Consider the following 19,001-nt stretch of genomic DNA (forward strand, 5'->3'; position numbering starts at 1 on the left):
AGCCAAGATCGCAACAAATGCTGGTTTGCCTGCTAGGCGTCCTAGAGTTCAGGATGGGCAAGGCCTGGCAGCCAAAGCTCACCTAGTTCCCTGCCCAGGGAGACTGGGGTACCCCCTGTTCTGTTCCTCTTCTCCAGAAAAATGAAGTCTTACCTGAAGGAGCAGTGTGTCTCTTTCTGTGTTGGGTCTCATTTTCCTTCAAATTCTCTTTCTCATCCATCTCGGGCTCCGATCCTGGAAAAAAGAGGGAATGAAATGACTGCCCTCCTTGAGGGACGCTTTAGTGTTTAGTCCATCCCTCACCCGTATTTCTGGGCAAGTCTCTCAGCTGAGGCCCTGCAGACGCATCCTATGCGAACTGGAGCCATACGGTTCTGGGGGATCATCGCCACAGTACTCAGAGCCCTCATAGGACTGAGGTTCGGCTCCTATCACCAATCTCCAAATAAAATACCCACAAATTAGATGTCCCTGATTCCACTCCTTCTTTCCACCCCAGACCAACAGCTCAGGTTCCTATCTGGCCTCTGGACGTGGCTAAGTGGAAAGAGAAGGTCTTGCCTTTATCTTCAGATCGTTTCTCCTCCCCATCTGAGCCCCTTTCTTCCACGGAGTTCTGTTGGAGTTGAGAAGAGACTATTTCGCCTTTCCCTTCAGAGAGTTTCTCCTCCACATCAGAGCTCTTTTCTTCAAAGGAGTCCTGTTGAGAGGGGGTCTGGTCAGTGGGTTGTTCCATGGAAGGGCTGTGGGGGTACCGGTCTTCTGAGCCGGATTCCATCAGGAGCTCCAAACGAAGAGCCTGCTCTCAGAAAGGTTCAGAGTGAGACGTGTCCACTGGAGGGATGAACTGGCCTTTTATTAGAACTTCAGGGGGCGTGGCTTGTTCCTATTGGCTGATTGGATTATGCCTTCTTCTCGTGAGATTAGGAGCCTTATTTGTGGTTGTATTGCCAGACACGACTGAAGCGACTTAGCAGCAGCGGCAGCCATTTCCTGTTCCCTGGAATCTTCGCGACCCAGGGATCGAACCCTCGGCTCTTAGGTCTCCAGCATTGGCAGTCAGGTTCTGTACCACTAGTGCCACCAGGGAACCTATGGTTTTAAATATTATACAAATTGGCAAAACCTAATTGTAGCACGTTGTTTCAGATGTATACATTTGAGAAAAAAGTGGAACGTATGAAGTAATGGTAAACACCTATAAAACATTCCATCCAATCAGGGGGATGGGATCGGTGATTAGGTTAGGATGATGGAATTATCTGAAGGGCATAGCCAGTGGGTCCTGAGACAGTATAAAGATCAGCAGAAGAAGGAATTCTAGTCTGCAGTTGCTTCCCCAGTCATCTTGGTGAACATTCTGTCTCCAGTGGTTTTGTGCAATGTCCACGTATTTAATCAGCTCAGGACAGAGGGCAAGGACACAGCTTAGTTCTGATTTCTCCTTGAGAACTCAAGGAATCCCTCAGAGAAATTGCTGAGTGGGACAAATCTACTGAGGACCAATTTGAGTGTTGAGGTGAGGATAATGGTTACTCGGAGACTGATTTGTGTGTGTGTGGCGGGGGTGGGGGAGGGTGGGGGTGGTGGTGAGCGGTTGGATTATCAGTTATGGAGCCCTGTTGTCTTTGAGCAAGGGCTTTAAAAAATTGTGAGTTGTTAACTTCTCTCTATCCTGGTGTACTCAGGAAAATTAGTTTGCAGCTGATTTAAATTCAGGACCCTGAATATTTTTAATGCATGAGGTTTTTTTTTTTTTTTTTAAACAGGGTCTATTTTTATTGCAGTTTTTAGCTCACAGCAAAAATGAGCAGAAAGCTCAAATATTTCTATGTACCCCCCCTCCCCAACTTATGCATATCCTCTCCCACTGGCAGCATAGGCTTAAATATTTTAAACATAGTATATAATTGCAAAGTTGTACAGTCATATGTCTGTCTAAGATCATATGGAATGCCAAAGACCAAATTATATTATATTTCTTCATTTCTACACACTGGATATAATTTGGAGTGTGACAGAATGGTTAACAACCACTAGAACATTCCATCCAATCAGGGGGGGTGGGCGGGGCTCTGTTACCATGTGATTAGATTAGGATGATGGAGTTACCTGAGGGTGTGGCCAGGAGGTCCAATGGTTAAGACGCTGCACTTCCATGGCAGACGGCCAAAAAATAAAAATATAAAGTACTGAGTTACTCATTTATTTTTATCCCAGTGTGTTTAGCAGAACAAATTTGTAGCTGGTTGAAATTTAGGACCCTGATCATAAACCTGTAAGAGCTATGTGGAAACCAGAGTTACATTTTCTTTTTAGAAATTTTATTTTATATTTTTATTTTTTGGCCTCCTCCCATGGAAGCGCAGAGTTTTAACCACTGGACTGCCAGGAAGTCCCAGAGATGAGTTATTCTAACTTAATTTGTGTTTGGGAAGTGCTTCTTCAGTACTTGAAATTGGTCATGGAAAATATGAAGAGAAAAGCACTTTATTCTAGACCATCAAATATCCCAGTCCCATGATCAGATATACCGTGTGCTGACCCTTTCTTTCCTGTTCCTGGCAGAACTGTCTTTTCTTTTTCTTACTATAATCCATTATGGTAAATTTTATTTACTTCTTATGACAGCTTGTGGAATAGGATATATTCCCACTGCAATCTATTTGTATTTCCATTAGATCCTATTGATTTTTTAGTCAACCCATTCTATCCTTTCAAAGTAGTTCCCTGAGTGAGGAGGCTTCCCAGGAAATTCAAGGGTAAAGAATACACCTGCAATGCAGGAGACATGGGTTTGATCCCCGGGTTGGGAAGATCCCCTGAAGGAGGAATTGGCAACCCACTCCAGTATTCTCCCCTGGAGAAACCCATGGACAGAGGAGCCTCACTGGCTACAGTCCATGGGTCAGAAGAGTCCGCGAGCACTGAGGGACTAATGTTTTCACTATATTGTTTAAATGAAGTAGTTATACATGTATCTTTCTAAAGTCATAGGGAATGGCAAAGACCAAATTCGACTATTTTTTTCAGGTTTATACTTCGAAATAAAGTGGGAGTGTAAAAGAATGATAAAAACGCAATACAACATTCTATCCAATCAGGTTAGGTTGGCGGGGCCTTGTCACGTGATTAGGTGAAGGAGATGGGGATATTGGGAGGGCGTGGCCAAGGGGGGGGCGGTCCTAAGACAGTATAAAGGCCAGCAGAAGGCATTCTGGTCAGTGGTCTCTTCTCTCTTCATCCAGGTAACGCTCTGTCTCCAGCGGTTTTGCCCAGTGTCCACATATCTGAGCGGCTCTGGACAGACAGCAAAAGCACGGTTGAATTCTTTTCTCTTTGGGGGCCTCAGTTTGTCCTCAGCAAACTAGGAGATTGGGAAAACTCTGCAGCGGTCCATTTTCAGGCATTGAGGTAAGGATTAGTTAATTCTTTGCTAGAATTTCTAGCACAGTGCTGATTCACAAAATACTTCCGAAGTGTTAATTTTTACATGAAGGTTAATGTCTTGTATACAGTAGAATGTTTCAGTTATATAAATTTATATGTATTCTTTTTTCATATTCCTTTCCATTCGATTTGTAACAGGATATTGAATATAGTTTCCTGTACCATACAGTAGGACCTTGTTGTTTATCCATTTTATATATAATAGTTTGCATCTGCTAACTCCAATCTCTCACTTCATCCCTCCCTCACCCCTCGTCACCCTTGGCAACCACAATCTGTTCTCTATGTCTGTGAGTCTGTTTCATAGATAAGTTCACTTATGTCATATTTTAGATTCCACATATAAGTGAAATCATAAGATATTTGTCTTTCTGACTTACTTCACTTGTATGAGTATCTCTAGGTCCATTCATATTTCTACAAATGGCATTATTTCGTTCTTTTTTATGCCTGAGTAATACTCATATTTACCACATTTTCTGTATCCATTCATCTGTGGATGAGCATTTAGGTTGTTTCCATGTCTTGGCTATTGTAAATAGTATCACCTTCTTTTTCATTAATTGGTACTCTGTTCCTAGTAGAAGAATATGTACATATACTTTGAATGAAAGGTAGCAGGTGAGATGGTAGGCAGAGAAGCGGGATGGGACTTGACTGTCCTGTATGTGGGAGGTTCTAAGAATGTCTAAAATTCAATGGCCTAAAATTCAATGTCTAAAATAAAATTTCATTTTCTTTACTCCACAGAGAAAGAGAATCTCCGGGGTAAAACCAGCAGCGATGGACCCCAACAAACTTTCCATGGAACAGGGTAAAGCATTCTTACAGGAGATCGGGATCCCACAAAGAGATGTAAGTACTCGAGGTTTTAGGTTGGGCAAGTAGGATGTTGAGGAATAAGGCGGACTTCCGCTCTGGTGTCAGTGCTAAGGCAGGCTTTCCTGTGCACAGGGGTGAAATTCAGTGATGAACAACATGGGTGCGCATAGGAAAGGGTGCTTGGAGATTGAGTTCAATCATATGACCAATAATTCAATCAATCAAACTCAATCAAAAATTGAGTTTCGATCTGATGGAGACAAAAGAGAACCAACATGCTACGGCTCTGGCTCTTCAGTTCTCACTTGGAGATTCCCAGTATTCCCTTAACACCCCACATTCAGCCCCTGCTGCCTGCTCCTTGAAGATAACAAGAAAACACATTATAGGGTTGGAGGAAAGAACGTTTACACTCAGACTAGCATTACATTAAATACCTTAGGAAACTGGGAGTGTTTTTCATCTTCTGTAATCCCAAGGCTTCTTCCTGGGTGCAAAACTCAGATTGTATGTTGGTGCTCTTTTGTCTCCATCAGCTCGACTTGATGACAGAGAAATGGGTAGTTGATGCTTCCGTGGAGGTTCTGCTACGGTTCCCTCTATTGCCAGGAGAGGACCCAACTGCCCGCTGTGTCCCCGATAAAAAATGTCAGCCTCCAGAGCACAAGCCTCACGGAGCTCCACAGAGACCTGGAGTCCAAGAGGAGAGGTAGGTCAGACGTCAGACAGTAATGTGGGTAGAGCCTGGAAGGATTCCCAAGGGCACAGGTGTAGCTGTAGATTTCTGCTTGCATAGATTAAAAAAAAAGTTTGCTTTTTTTTCTGGAGTATAGTTGCTTTACCATAGGTCAGTTTCTGCTGTACAGCAAAGTGAATCAGGCACAGTATACATATATCCCTCTCCCTTGGGTTTCCCTCCCATTTAGGTCACCACAGAGCTTTGAGTAGAGTCTCCCCTGTTATACAGTAGGTTCTCATTAGTTATCTATTTTATATGTAGTATCAATAGTGTAAATGTGTCAATCCCATTTCCTCCCTCCAGTAGACTTTAACACAATTATTTATTTAGTTATTGGCTATACTGGGTCTTTGATGCTGCACGGGCTTTTCTGTAGGTGCGGCGAGCATTGTGTGTGGGGGGTGCTCTTTCTAGTTGCGGTGTGTGGGTTTCTCTATGGCAGAGCACAGGCTCTGGGGCACTCCAGCTCCAACAATTGCAGCTCTTGGGCTTTAGGCACAGTAGTTGTTTAGGCACAATAGCTTTAGTTTAGGCACAATAGTTGTGGCACACAGGCTTTGCTGCTTCACAGCATGTGGGATCGTCTCGGACCAGGGATTGTCTCCTGCCTGGCAGGCGAATTTTTCACCACTGAGCCACCAGGAAGACCCTCCCCACCCCCAATAGACTTTTGACTTGTGTGTCCCTCAGCACAGCACAGCCTCAGCCTGGTGTGAGTTTGCACATATATGTGAGCTTGTACAAGGACCCTCAGACTGCTTGTTCATCTGTGGCTTTGCGCAAAAGCCTCTATTGAACATTGACCTATGGTGTTGGGGTCATGTCTGAAATTTCACAGGTGTTCATTAATTTACATGTCACATCTTTGCAACGCTTTGTCAGAAGAACTGGCAGGTTTTCTCAGTGAGAAGTTGTTATGTGAAAATTGTGAGTTTTCTGAAAATATGTGGGGAAAAATTCCATAGTTGTTGGCTGCCTCTGTTTTGGCTTTAATAAATATTGGTAGATGCTTAAATGTTGGAGGGAGTGCCTGGCTAAAAATCTAAAATTCAGGCCCAAGTTTAGGTGGAAATTCTCAGGGAGAAACATTAGAAGTAGCCCTGATCATAGCCAAGTCATCAAAACCAGGCATTCAAGGTTGCAAATCTAATTTCCCTGTTTGTTAATAAGAGGATTCATCTCAGGCAGTGTCCTACTCCGGAACTAAGTAATGGCGGGAAAAGATGACACATTTCACAGAATGGGACACGGGTTCATGAGTAGACGAACTCGAAGAGGGTGTGCCTTAGTGTGCGTCCAACTCTTCGCGACCCCATGGACTGCAGCAGGCCAGGCTTCCCTGTCCATCACCAGCTCCCGGAGTGTGCTCAAACTCATGTCCATTGAGTCGATGATGCCATCAACCGTCTCATCCTCTGTCATCCCCTTCTCCTCCTTCCCTCGGTCTTTTCCAGCATCAGTGTCTTTTCCATCAGGGTCTCTGTGTTTACCTTTATTTTTTTTCTTGTGACTAGAAAATCCAACAGTCAACTCCCAAGGAAGAATGCCCAGAAGCCCCAGGAGGTGAGGCAGATAAAAAGTCACTACATTCACCAACTGCCCCAGAGACCTACTATGGCTCAGAATGTGAAGAAGCTACTGAGGGGACCTGTGGAGCAGAGGACTACTTTCTCAGATGAGAATAACAAGGTAGGTGGAAGCTTGGATGTTTCAAGAACCAGGGTGTCTGCATGCATCCCAGAGAGTGGATTTTGCTGTGGAAATGTTTACAGGATCTTAGTTCCCCAAGTAAGTACTGAACCCCTGCTTGGGGCAGTGAACGTGCTGAGTCGTAACCACTGGACCACCAGAGAACTCAGAAACATCTGTGTCTTATGACTCAGATGTTCTTACTTATCCAGGGCTGGCTTGGTTTGTAGTATCCTCACCAGGGCAATTGACCCATCAACTCCTCTGAGGAGCAACTTTATTCAGTGTTCAGTGTCATGTGGAGCTGGGTGTTTTCCAATGCACAAACCTGGTTCATTTTTATCACCTTTAGACACTAGGTTCTTTTCTCCTTGATCTCTCTAAAATGCTCTGTGGGCAGCACCATCAGTTCAGTTCAGTTCAGTTCAGTCACTCAGTCGTGTCTGACTCTTTGCCACCCCATGGACTGCAACACGCCAGGCTTCCCTGTCCATCACCAACTCCCGGAGTTTACTCAAACTCATGTCCATTGAGTCGGTGATGCCATCCAACCATATCATCCTCTGTCGTCCCCTTCTCCTCCCACCTTCAATCTTTCCCAGCATCAGGGTCTTTTCCAGTGAGTCAGTTTTTCTCATCAAGTGGCCAAAGTACTGGAGTTTCAGCTTCAGCATCAGTCCTTCCAATGAAAAATCAGGACTGATTTCCTTTAGGATGGACTCATTGGATCTCCTTGCATCATGGTATCTCAAATTTCCTGGCAGCTCTGGTCCATGTCTTCTATCCCAAATCAATATGCAACTTCAAAAATCTGTCCTTATGCAGCTGATCCTGAAACAATGCAAGAGTTAGGAGCTGCAAACCTTAGTAAGTGGAAAATCCAACTATGACTTTAGAGCCAGCCCTGTGGTCCATTATACTTGCAGTTGGTTTCCCATCTGATAATTCAACCAACTTTGGATGTGGTCATCCTGCAGTATGTACAGATGAAAAATATCTGAGTGTAAATGGATCTGCCCTGTTCAACCCATGTCTCAAAGAGTCAACTGTATTAACCTTTGAAATTTGCCTGTGGGGACTTCCCTGGCGGTCCAGTGGTTAAGACTCCATGCTTCCAATGCAGGGGGCATGGATTCGATCCCTGGTCAGGGAACAAAGATCCCACATACTACGTTGGTATGGCTTTAAAAAAGTTGAAAAAATCTATAAAATAAATTAATCTTTGAAAAAAAGATTGCCTGTGATACCTGTTAACTCCACACTCCTCCCCCACCCCCAGGTGAAGTGCAGAAACTGTGGTGCTTTTGGACACCTGGCCACCAGCAAGTGGTGCCCCATGAAGTCCTGGGCTGGGGCCGTTGCTCCACAGCCTTTGGGCTCCAAAAGGAAGGAGAATCTGGAACAGAGGAGACCCCAGGACATCCAGACTCCAACGTTCTTTAATGAGGCTGTCAGAGAGCAGGAACCAGAAACAAGGTGAGGAATCCTGGAATTCAGAATGATTTGTGGTGGTGGGGGGAACACCCTCAGAGCTCATTCTAGTCCTGAGAATCACGATGGGGGAAGGGCCAGCAGCTCTCTTGAAAGGATGGAGAGAACCACCTGAGAGTGTTCAAGGATGAGCCCTCAGGAGGAGAAAAGGCGCTTCCCGGGAGAGGAAGCTGCCTCTGAAATGGTGGAAGGACTTGCCTTTGCAAAAATCTCAGAACCTTGGCTGCCTTCCTCACCCCAAACAGGGGCTAAGACCAGGCTCCAGGGCTGCTCTTGGTTCCTGGTCAGTGGTGAAGACAGAAAGGTGGGGGCATCCAGACACTTAAGATGAACTGTTCTGCAGGCAAGAGGTGCAGCAGAGAAATGCTGTTCCCCAGACCCACCCCGTGAGTTGCCAAGGGAAGAGGCAGAGACCCTGGCAGGAGCCTGAGGAGTTGCGTGCCTTCATGAGGGTGAGTCTTGCCCAAGCCCCCCTGCTCTGTTCCTCCCTTCCATCCCCCTTGTGCTTCTATGTGATAGAGCACTCTTGCTTGGAAAATCCCATGGACGGAGAAGCCTGGTAGTCCACAGGGTCGCTAAGAATCGGACATGACTGAGCGACTTCACTTCACTTCATGCCTCGCATGTGTGCAAGGTCATGTTAAACCCGGGCTGACCGCTAGGTGTCCTGTTTTTTGTTTTCATTTTCTATATTTTTCAGGTTCCTTTTTTTTTTTTTGTACTATGGGTTGGGGAATCCAAAATTCTGGTCCCACTTTAATTTTTTCTCTCTTTTGTGCAAGTAGGCCAGCAAAAGCTAGTGAAGGCATTTCAGCATTTTTATTGTTCAGTGGCTCAGTTGTGTCCGATTCTTTGCCAGCCCATGGACTGTAGCATGCCAGGCTTCCCTGACCTTCACCATCTCCTGAAGTCTGCTCACATTCAGGTCCATTGAGTTGGTAATTCTATCCAACCATCTCATCAGCTGTTGCTCCTTCTCCTCCTGCCCTCAATCTTTCCCAGCATCAGGGTCTTTCCCAGTGAGTTGGCTCTTCACATCAGGTGGCCAACTTATTGGAGCTTCAGCCTCAGGATCAGTCCTTCCAATGAATAATCAGGGATGATTTTAGCGTACAAAGTGTTTTATCACATGCCTTCTCTGACTTCCAAGTCCAGATGAGGCATCTTTTAACTTGCAGTTACTCCTAATTGTCCTCAAAAAGATAGTTGCTATTGACATTCTCCACATTGCATAGGAAAATGTTTCTACCGTTGACCTTAACAATAGACAGTATAGGGAAGTTTTCATGGCCATAACTGATGGGCAAAAGCCTCAGATTGGTATTGTAATTTTCCCCCTTGACCACCTCTGAGGTGGATTTCTCTGCAAATGTGTAATGACCATTTATTTGCATGTCTTTTCTGTGAAATTTAATTTTGCATGTGTTGTCTGTGTCTAATTGGGTTGTTCCTCTTCCTGTTGTAGAAAAAAACTCCTAGCGTATATTTGTTTTCTGTCTATTGTGTTTCATTTTATTTTATTATATGTATATTACATATATATATTTATATTGTATTAGTCTGCCAGCTAATACATTTGTCCCAAATTGCTTATGATCTTCCTGTTTTCTATTACTATATGGTTGAAACAATCAGTGCCGTATTGCATTCAGTTAGGTGATTCTGACTCCCGAGGTATCTAATGAGGTTCCCTCTCCCACAGCAACCCACCCGGCCGATGCCTGTCCAAACGTCCAAGAGGAGACCTGTCCTAGGCCCTGTCGTCATGGGTCAGCCACTGGCCCAGATCCCCAAGAAGAGATGACTCTGCCCTTGAACTGAGTGCTTGTGGACACAAGACACGAGGTGGACGCTAATGCCTCACCCACCCAGCTGTGCAGACCTTCTGCCTGGAGGCCCCTCTCATGGCCGAGCCGACAGCCAGTGCGTCTGATGGTGTCCCGTGGGATATTCCACTTCACCCGGCTTGCCCTGGGTTGTGTCTGTGACCTCTGGGCACAAAGCTAATGCCCTGATGTGGGCTGAAAGCCCAGCCCCCAACGCGCTGCACAACAGTGTGCCCAGAACTCAGTGCAGCATCCAGGCATGACTTGAGAGGGCTTCCTAGATCCCCATGCAGACTTGCCAGAATCTCTCACTAAAAGGCAAACTTGGCCTATCTTACAGCTTCCAGCCCCATTCCCAGCCACCTGCTCTGGGGCTGCCAGGCTCTCCCATGTCCCCTCAGTACACCTGGACTTGGATCCTAACAAGCACCCACGTGACCAGGAAGACACCAGCCTTGGCGCCCAACTTTTTTCCTGGCTGCACTCTGTGGCATGTGGGATCTTAGTTCCCTAACTGGGAATGAACCCTCACCCCCTGCATTGGGAGAGTGGAGTCAACCACTGGACGCCCCCAGGAAAGCCCTTTTATGCCTGCAGGCTCCACCCAACTCAGTTTGGCCGAGCCCTGTCAGGATCTGCAGTGTCCCCAGGGGTGGGAAGGAGGCAGGAGGACGAACTGAGTAGTAGCACTGAAACATGTATGTTACCATGTATAAAACAGATGGCTAGTGGGAAGTTGCTGTAGAACACAGGGAGCTCAGCCCAGTGCTCTGTCATACCCTGGAGGGGTGGGGGGGGCGGGTGGGGAGGTGGGAGGGAGTGTCTGGAGGCAGGGTGCATAGGTAGACTTATGGCTGACTGTTGTGTGGCAGAAATCAACAGAGCCTTGCGAAGGAATTATCCTCCAGTGAAAACTAAATTCCAAAAAAGATCCGGAGTGTCTCCAGTCCACACCATGAGTGTTTCTGGTCAGCCAGACAGAACTGTCTTTATAAGATGGGATGAGGGCTGGCCAAGCTCCAATCTCAGGTGCTTCCTCCACTCAAGAAGTCTACGCTCATTGGTCAGGACCGTCACATCAGTGAGGAATCTGAGGGACAGGTGTGTCCTCGTCTCTTTCTCCCCTGAGTGACCGTGTGACCCTCCCCCTCGCTCCCATGGAGGGAGGCTCGTCTTCAAGTATCGCAAGATTGGGATGAGCCTGAGTGGCGGAGAGTTGGAAAGATGTAGGCATCCCTGAGTCCGGTGAATCTGCACTTGCCTGTGCAGATTCTGGAACTCCAGACATGACTGGGGACCGAGGGACAAACACTGCCTTGATGTTTTGTAAATTTATGTTGTATTTAAAATGGAGCTTGCGAAATTATCATAGGTAGTCCTTTGTAAGTTAGCTATGTAAGAAGTGGAATACAAAGAAACTGTGTTATAATGTCAGTAGAAAGCTATGAAATTCATCTGTGTGGATGAGTAAATGACTAAAATATAGGTAACTGGGCAAAAGGCCTCTTTATGATTTTGGAAAATGTCTGAAGAATTTCGGTGGAAATTCTTTTCACTTGGTTAAGGGCACTTATTTTCTTAACTTTTTACAGTTTGTTATCAAAAACCATTATGATGTTATTTTTTGATTGATTTAAGTATTAATAAAATGCTCTGAAATACAATGTATATTGTAGGTGTTTTCATTTTTGTTTGTCACCTCAAGTTAATTTTCTTTATTTTTCTTCATCAAATTCTCTTGAGTAAAGAGGATCTTGGTACCTGCAGTGAAGTCCAGGGACTGTAGCTTGTAAGAAATACAAATCCTTAGCCACAAGCCAGTACTCTCAAACTAATATCTTGAATCTTATTAACAGTTCATATGCAGCTTGATAAGCGCAAAAATAAACTGGACCTGACTTTGCACTTCAGAATCACATGGTGAGCTTTAAAAGTTGTCATGACTGGGTCCTGCTCCCAGAGATATTTCTTTACTGGGTTTGGCATAGTGTGAGACGATTGGGGTTTCCCAGGTGGTGCAGTGGTAAAGAATCTGCCTGCCAAAGCAGGAAACACCTGAGAGGTGGGTTCAACCCTTGGTTTGGAAAGATGCTCTGGAGTAGGAAACGGCAAGCCAGTCCAGTATTCTTGCCTGGAAAATCCCATGCACAGATGAGCCTGGTGGGCTATAGCCCAAGGGGTCTCAAAGAGTAGGACATGACTGAGCACACACACACATACACACATGAAAATATTGAAAATATGAATATTGGTCTCTTCCCCCTCGCTTCCTGGCACCGAGCTTGTAGTTCAGTTCAGTCGCTCAGTTGTGTCCGACTCTTTCTGACCCCATGGACTGCAGCATGCCACGCGCCTCCTTGTTCATCACCAATTCCTGGAGTTTACTCAAACTCATGTCCATCTAGCCTGCGATGCCATCCAACCATCTCATCCTCAGAGCTTGTAAGACCCATGTAAATTCCTAAGTGATAAGAATACTAGTGAAATGGAACAAAACCCTCTGTTTTTTTCCCCTGTGTCCTCTGATTGCCTTTTGTCTGTGGGAAAAATGTTAGCCAAAGAATAAGTTTAATCAGAGAAGTGAGAAAATGCAGAAACAAAGGCAAACAGTCCAACAAGACTAAATAATAACAATTTGGTTATTAAGCAAAGTCAAGGACCTTTAGTTCCTTCTCAAGTACATAACAAGACTGTAGCCATGACAACAGCTGACTCAATTCTGAGACTGGACCTCAAAGAAATGGAAACAAACTGATCTTGTGACTGAAGATTAGCTGTACCTAAAACAATCAAGACAACACTGGTCAGACCACCGAAGACCAATTTCAAGATGACTGTCAGAGCTGACTGTTGTTTGTGCATGTAGCCTCCTCCCTCCATCTATAAAAGCTATAGGGGTGAAGAGTTAGTCTTTGGACAGGAGTCCATTCTTGGATGACCCCTGGTTGCCAGCATTCAAAATAAAGCAAAATTTCCTTTCCACCAACCTGGATTGTTTATTGACTTCTGAGCAGGTGAGCAGCCGAACCCCATTCTCACTTACACTAGGAGCGTATTTTGTTCTATTGAGGTGACTCGAGTTGGGCTCTTGGATGGAGGCTGATCACAGGAAAGATCAAGCCATTGATTTTGTCGTTGTTCAGTCGCTAAGTCATGTCTGACTCTTTTCAACCCCATAGACCGCAGCACGTAGGCTTTCCTGTCCTTCACTATTTCCTGCAGTTTCCTCAAACTCATGTTCACGGAGTCGGTGATGCTATCTAACCATCTTATCCTCAGCGACCCCCTTCTCCTGTTGCCTTCAATCTTTCTCAGCATCAGAGTCTTTTCCAATGGGTCAGCTCTTTGCATCAGGTGGACAAAGTGTTGGAGCTTCAGTTTCAGCAGTAGTCGTTTCAGTGAATATTCAGGGTTGATTTCTGTGATTAGAAGCTTGGAATTTTCAACCTGCCCTTCATCTTCCAGAGAGGGTGGAGGGGGCTAGGAACAGAATTAATTATTGATCATACCTACATGAGTAAGCCTTCATAAAATCTCAGTTCTGGGAATGTTTGGTGAATTTCCAGGTTGGCAGGCACGTTCACACTGGGAGGGTGAAGCAGCCCAAATCCACAAGTGCCAAAGCTCCCATGACTAGGACCATCTCAGAACTTCTCCTCTGTGTCTATTCATCGGGCTATTCATCAATAATCTTTACCATGCTGCTGCTGCTGCTAAGTCGCTTCAGTCATGTCAAATCTATGTGACCCTATGGACAGCAGCCCACCAGGCTTCTCTGTCCACAGGATTCTCTAGGCAAGAATACCGGAGTGGGCTGCCATTTCCTTCTCCAACCTTTACCATCTCATTTCATAAATGTTAGCTTCAATGAATATTTCTCTGAGTTCTATGATCTGTTATAGCAAAAATAATTTTGGCTGTGCCACATGGCTTGTGGGATCTTTGTTTCCTAACCAAGGATCAAACCCATACCCCCTGCAGTGGAAGCATGGAGTCTTAACCACTAGACCACCAAGGAAGTCCTCATAAGCACAGACTTAAATTGGCATACCCAGGAACCTAGCAAGTGCACTTTCATTAGACTTATCATCACACTGTATTTTACTTAATTAGTGCTTACTTATCCCAGTTGTCTTACTCCTTTTAGGCTGCTATATCATAGACTGGTGGCTTAAAGACTAAACATTTACTTCTGACAGTTTTAAAAGATAAGTCCTAGATTAAGGCACCAGCAGATTCGATGTTGAGTGAGCGCCCCTATCCTGCTTCATCAGTTCAGTTCAGTTGCTCAGCTGTTTCCGACTCTTTGAGACCCCACGGGCTGCAGCACATCAGGCTTCCCTGTTAACCACCAACTCCTGGAGATTGCCCAAACTCATATCCATTTAGTAGATGATGCCATCCAATCAGCTCATCCTCTGTTGTCCCCTTCTCCTCCTGCCTTCAATCTTTCCCAGCATCAAGGTTATTTCCAATGAATCAGTTTGCCACACCAAGTGGCCAAGGTATTGGAGTTTCAGCTTCAACATCAGTCCTTCCAATGAATATTCAGGACTAATTTCCTTTAGGATGGACTCGTTGGATCTCCTTGCTGTCCAAGGGACTCTCAAGAGTCTTCTCCAGCACCACAGTTCAAAAGCATCAATTCTTCGGTGCTCAGCTTTCTTTATAGTCCAACTCTCACATCCATACGAACTACTGGGAAAACCATAGCCTTGACGAGATGGACCTTTGTTGGCAAAGTATTGTCTCTGCTTCTTAATATGCTACCTAGGTTGGTCATAGCTTTTCTTTCAAGGAGCAAGCATCTTTTAATTTCATGGCTGCAGTCACCATCTGCTGTGATTTTGGAGCCCCCAAAATAAAGTCAGCCACTGTTTCCACTGTTTCCCCATCTATTTGCCATGAAGTGATAGGACTGGATGCCATAATCATAGTTTTCTGAATGTTGAGTTTTAAGCCAACTTTTTCACTCTCCTCTTTCACTTTCATTGAGAGGCTCCTTAGCTTTCTGCTAAAGAGGTTCTTTGCTTTCTGCCATAAGAGTGGTGTTGTCTGCATATCCAAGGTTATTGATATTTCTCCCGGGAATCTTGATTCCAGCTTGTGCTTCATCCAGATGCTTAGGAAGCATGACTTCAAGGAAAGCTAGTGGAGGTGGTGGAATTCCAGTAGAGCTATTCCAAATCCAGCTTGTGCTTCATCCAGCCTGGCATTTCACATGATGTACTGGTTCCAAATTGGGAAAGGATTACGTCAAGGCTGTATATTGTCACCCTGCTTATTTAGCTTATATGCAGAATACATCATGAGGAATGCTGGGCTGGATGAAGCACAAACTGGAGTCAAGATTTCTGGGAGAAATGTCAATAATCTCAGATATGCAGATGATACCATCCTTATGGCAGAAAGCAAAGAAGGACTAAAGAGCCTCTTGATGGAAGTCAAAGAGGAGAGTGAAAAAGTTGGCTTAAAGCTCAACATTCAGAAAACTAAGATCATGGCATCTGGTCCTATCACTTTATGGCAAATAGATGGGGAAACAATGGAAACAGTGAGGGACTTTATTTTTTGGGCTGCAAAATCACTGTAGATGGTGACTGCAGCCATGAAATTAAAACACGCTTGCTCTTTGGAAGAAAAGCTATTACCAACCTAGATAGCATATTAAGAAGCAGAGACATTAGTTTGCCAACAAAGGTCCGTCTCATCAAGGCTATGGTTTTTAGAGTAGTCTTGTATGGATGTGAGAGTTGGACTATAAGGAAAGCTGAGCACTGAAGAATTGATGCTTTTGAACAATGGTGTTGGAAAAGACTCTTGAGAGTCTCTTGGACAGCATGGAGATCCAAGCAGGCCATCCTAAAGGAAATCAGTTCTAAATATTCACTGATGCTGAAGCTGAAATTTCAATACCTTGGCCACTTGATGTGATGAACTGGCTCATTGGAAAAGACCCTGATGCTGGGAAAGATTGAAGGCAGGAGGAGAAGGGGACGACAGAGGATGAGATGATTGGTTGGCATCACCAACTCAATTGTCATGAGTTTGAGTAAGCTCTAGGAGTTGGTGATAGACAGGGAAGCCTCAGACAAGACTGAGCAACTGAACTGAACTGAGTTTGAATAGAAGTTAAATAAGAAGGGTGAGAGTATATAGCCTTGATGTACTCCTTTCCCAATTTGGAACCAGTCTGTTGTTCCATGTCAGTTCTAACTGTTGCTTTGTAGGAAATGTAGAAGAGATTAAGAGCTTCCCTGATAGCTCAGTTGATAAAGAAGCTGCCTGCAATGTGGGAGACCTGGGTTCAATCCCTGGGTTGGAAAGATCCTCTGGAAAAGGGAAAGCCTACCCACTCCAGTATTCTGGCCTGGAGAATTCCATGGACTGTATAGTCCATGGGGTCTCAAAGAGTTGAGAGTGAGTGAGTGAAGTTGCTCAGTCATGTCTGACTCTTTGTGACGCTATGGACTGTAACCTACCAGACTTGTCTGTCCATGAGATTCTCCAGGCAAGAGTACTGGAGTTGGTTGCCATCTCCTTCTCCAGGGGATCTTCCCAACCCAGGGATCGAATCCAGGTCGCCCGCATTGTAGGCAGACGCTTTACCGTCTGAGCCACAGAAGAAGTCCAAAGAGTTGAACACAACTGAAATTGTATTACATTAGAAGAGATTAAAAAGAAACCACATTGTAGGAAATATAGAAGAGATTAAAAAGGTCAGTGGTTGACTTGGGTTACAGAGAAGGGGCTATGAATATCTTGAGTCTAGAGAGCTTTCAGGATCACAAAATTGTGTTAAACTGTCATGATGGACACAGGTTATTATACATTTGCCCAGACCCATAGAGTGCACATCCCTAAAGAGAAGCATAAGGGTAAACTAGGAAAGAAAAGAAAGTGAAGTTGCTCAATCGTGTCCGACTCTTTGCGACCCCATGGACTATAGCCCACCAGGTTCCTCTGTCCATGGGATTTTCCAGGGAATAATACTAGACTGGGTTGCCATTTACTTCTCCAGAGGATCTTCCCAACCCAGGGATCAAACCTGGGTCTCCCGCATTGTTAGCAGACGCTTTATCTGAGCCACCAGGGAAGTCTATAGGGACTTTATCTATTTAATGTACACATGGATTCATCAGTGGAAACAAATGTGTCTTCTGGTGGGGAGAGATATGTAGGAAGATTATCCACATGTGGGAACAAGAGGTATATGGGAAATCCCTGTACCTTATTCTCAACTTTGCTGTGAAACGAAATCATCTGAAAAATTGGTATCAGTTCATGCACATTGAGTATTTTTTAGACTATATAACATTAGAAAAAAATGGACGTGCTTCTATCTTTAATTTTTCCTTAATCATTATACTGTAAAGGTGTAAGAAAATAGAGCTCTCTAAATGGAGCAGACAACAAACTGTAGCAGATGATTCACAAATCCTAGAAAAACACGCACAGGAAGCAGAGCAACAATGTTCTCAAATCTTATTTCACAGGTAAGGTCACTTATTACTGAACAAGGATCGTTATTTCCTTGCTTGGTCATCAGAAAGCATTTAGAGAATCATTTTCAAAGGCATTTGTCTCTTTCCCACACACTGTTAACCCAACATCCTCTGCTGCCCTTCTTTTATGTTCAAAGAAAGCTGTGCTATAAACCCCTTCAGACTCCTGGTCTCTGAAGTTGGAGACCCCCCACCTGTAGACAGGTGGTCACAATGCAAATTATTTTGTGAAAACCTGTGTCCCCAGGCTGCAGAGGGGAATGAAAGAAATGAAGGACTCAAGATATCTTTGAGAAGAATTTTGATCTTCCTAGGTGGCACAATGGTAAAGAAACTGCCTGGCGAGGAAGGAGACATGAGAAAGATGGGTTCGATTCCAGGGTTGGGAAGATCCCCTGGCTTAGGAAATGACAACTCACTCCTGTTGCAGCCATGAAATTAAAAGACATATACTCCTTGGAAGGAAAGCTATGACAACGTAGACAGCATATTAACAAGCAGAGACATTACTCTGTCAACAAAGGTCCGTCTAGTCAAGGCTATGGTTTTCCCAGTAGTCATGTATGGATGTGAGAGTTGGACTACAAAGAAAGCTGAGAGCCAAAGAATTGATGCTTTTGAACTGTGGTGTTGGAGAAGACTCTTGAGAGTCCCTTGGACTGCACAAAGATCCAACCAGTCTGTCCTAAAGGAAATCAGTCCTGGGTGTTCATTGGAAGGACTGATGTTGAAGCTGAAACTCCAATACTTTGGCCACTTGATGCAGAGAGCTGACTCATTTGAAAAGATCCTGATGCTGGGAAAGATTGAGGGCAGGAGGATGAGATGGCTGGATGGCATCACCAACTCAATGGACATGGGTTTGGGTGAACTCAGGGATTTGGTGATGGACAGGGAGGCCTGGCATGCTGTGGTTCATGGGGTCGCAAAGAGTTGGACACGACTGAGTGACTGAACTGAACTGAACCTGTATTCTTGTGTGAGAAGTTCCATGGACAGAGAAGCCTGGAGGGCTACAGTCCATGGGGTCGCAAAGAGTTGGACACAACTGAGATACGGAGTATGCACAGCGGAGAGCAAAGCCTTTTCAAAACCCAAGGCCCCCTGGTGATTCCCACCAAGCAGTCATCCCCCAACTCCCCTCCCCTCCTTCAAGGGCACAGCACAGGCCACACCCATCCTAGAAAGAGCCTCTCCCCAGGGAATCAGGCTGACATTCTTTGTTTCTAGAAGTTCCCGCCCTAACTCCTCCCTTTCTGAGGTCTCCTGAGTGCTGAGTGTGAGGCTGAAGCTCCGGGCTCCTAAATGCGGGTCTTCCTCCTGCGTTATTTCAGAAACCCTCAGAGCCTGGGTCTGGTAGCCCAGTTGGCGAGTCCATTATTGTCTCTCATGAATTGTTCTGCGGTCTGCTCTCTGTAACGCAAGAAGAAAGGAGAAGAACTCGCAGGGGTGGTCTGCAGCGTGCAGGAAAGGTGAGCA

At 45.0% G+C, this 19,001-nt stretch overlaps 1 protein-coding gene across 1 annotated transcript in view; it reads right to left on the reverse strand.

The window, feature by feature from the left end:
• The window catches only part of LOC128064064 (uncharacterized), a 425,534-nt gene that overhangs the window by 196,126 nt on the left and 210,407 nt on the right, over positions 1-19,001 (reverse strand). The window contains 1 exon segment of the mRNA XM_052656874.1: positions 13,875-13,894. Within this exon segment, the coding sequence (XP_052512834.1) occupies positions 13,875-13,894 (20 nt within the window).

This window comes from Budorcas taxicolor, chromosome 18 (assembly GCF_023091745.1).
Source record: "Budorcas taxicolor isolate Tak-1 chromosome 18, Takin1.1, whole genome shotgun sequence".
NCBI lineage: Eukaryota > Metazoa > Chordata > Mammalia > Artiodactyla > Bovidae > Budorcas > Budorcas taxicolor.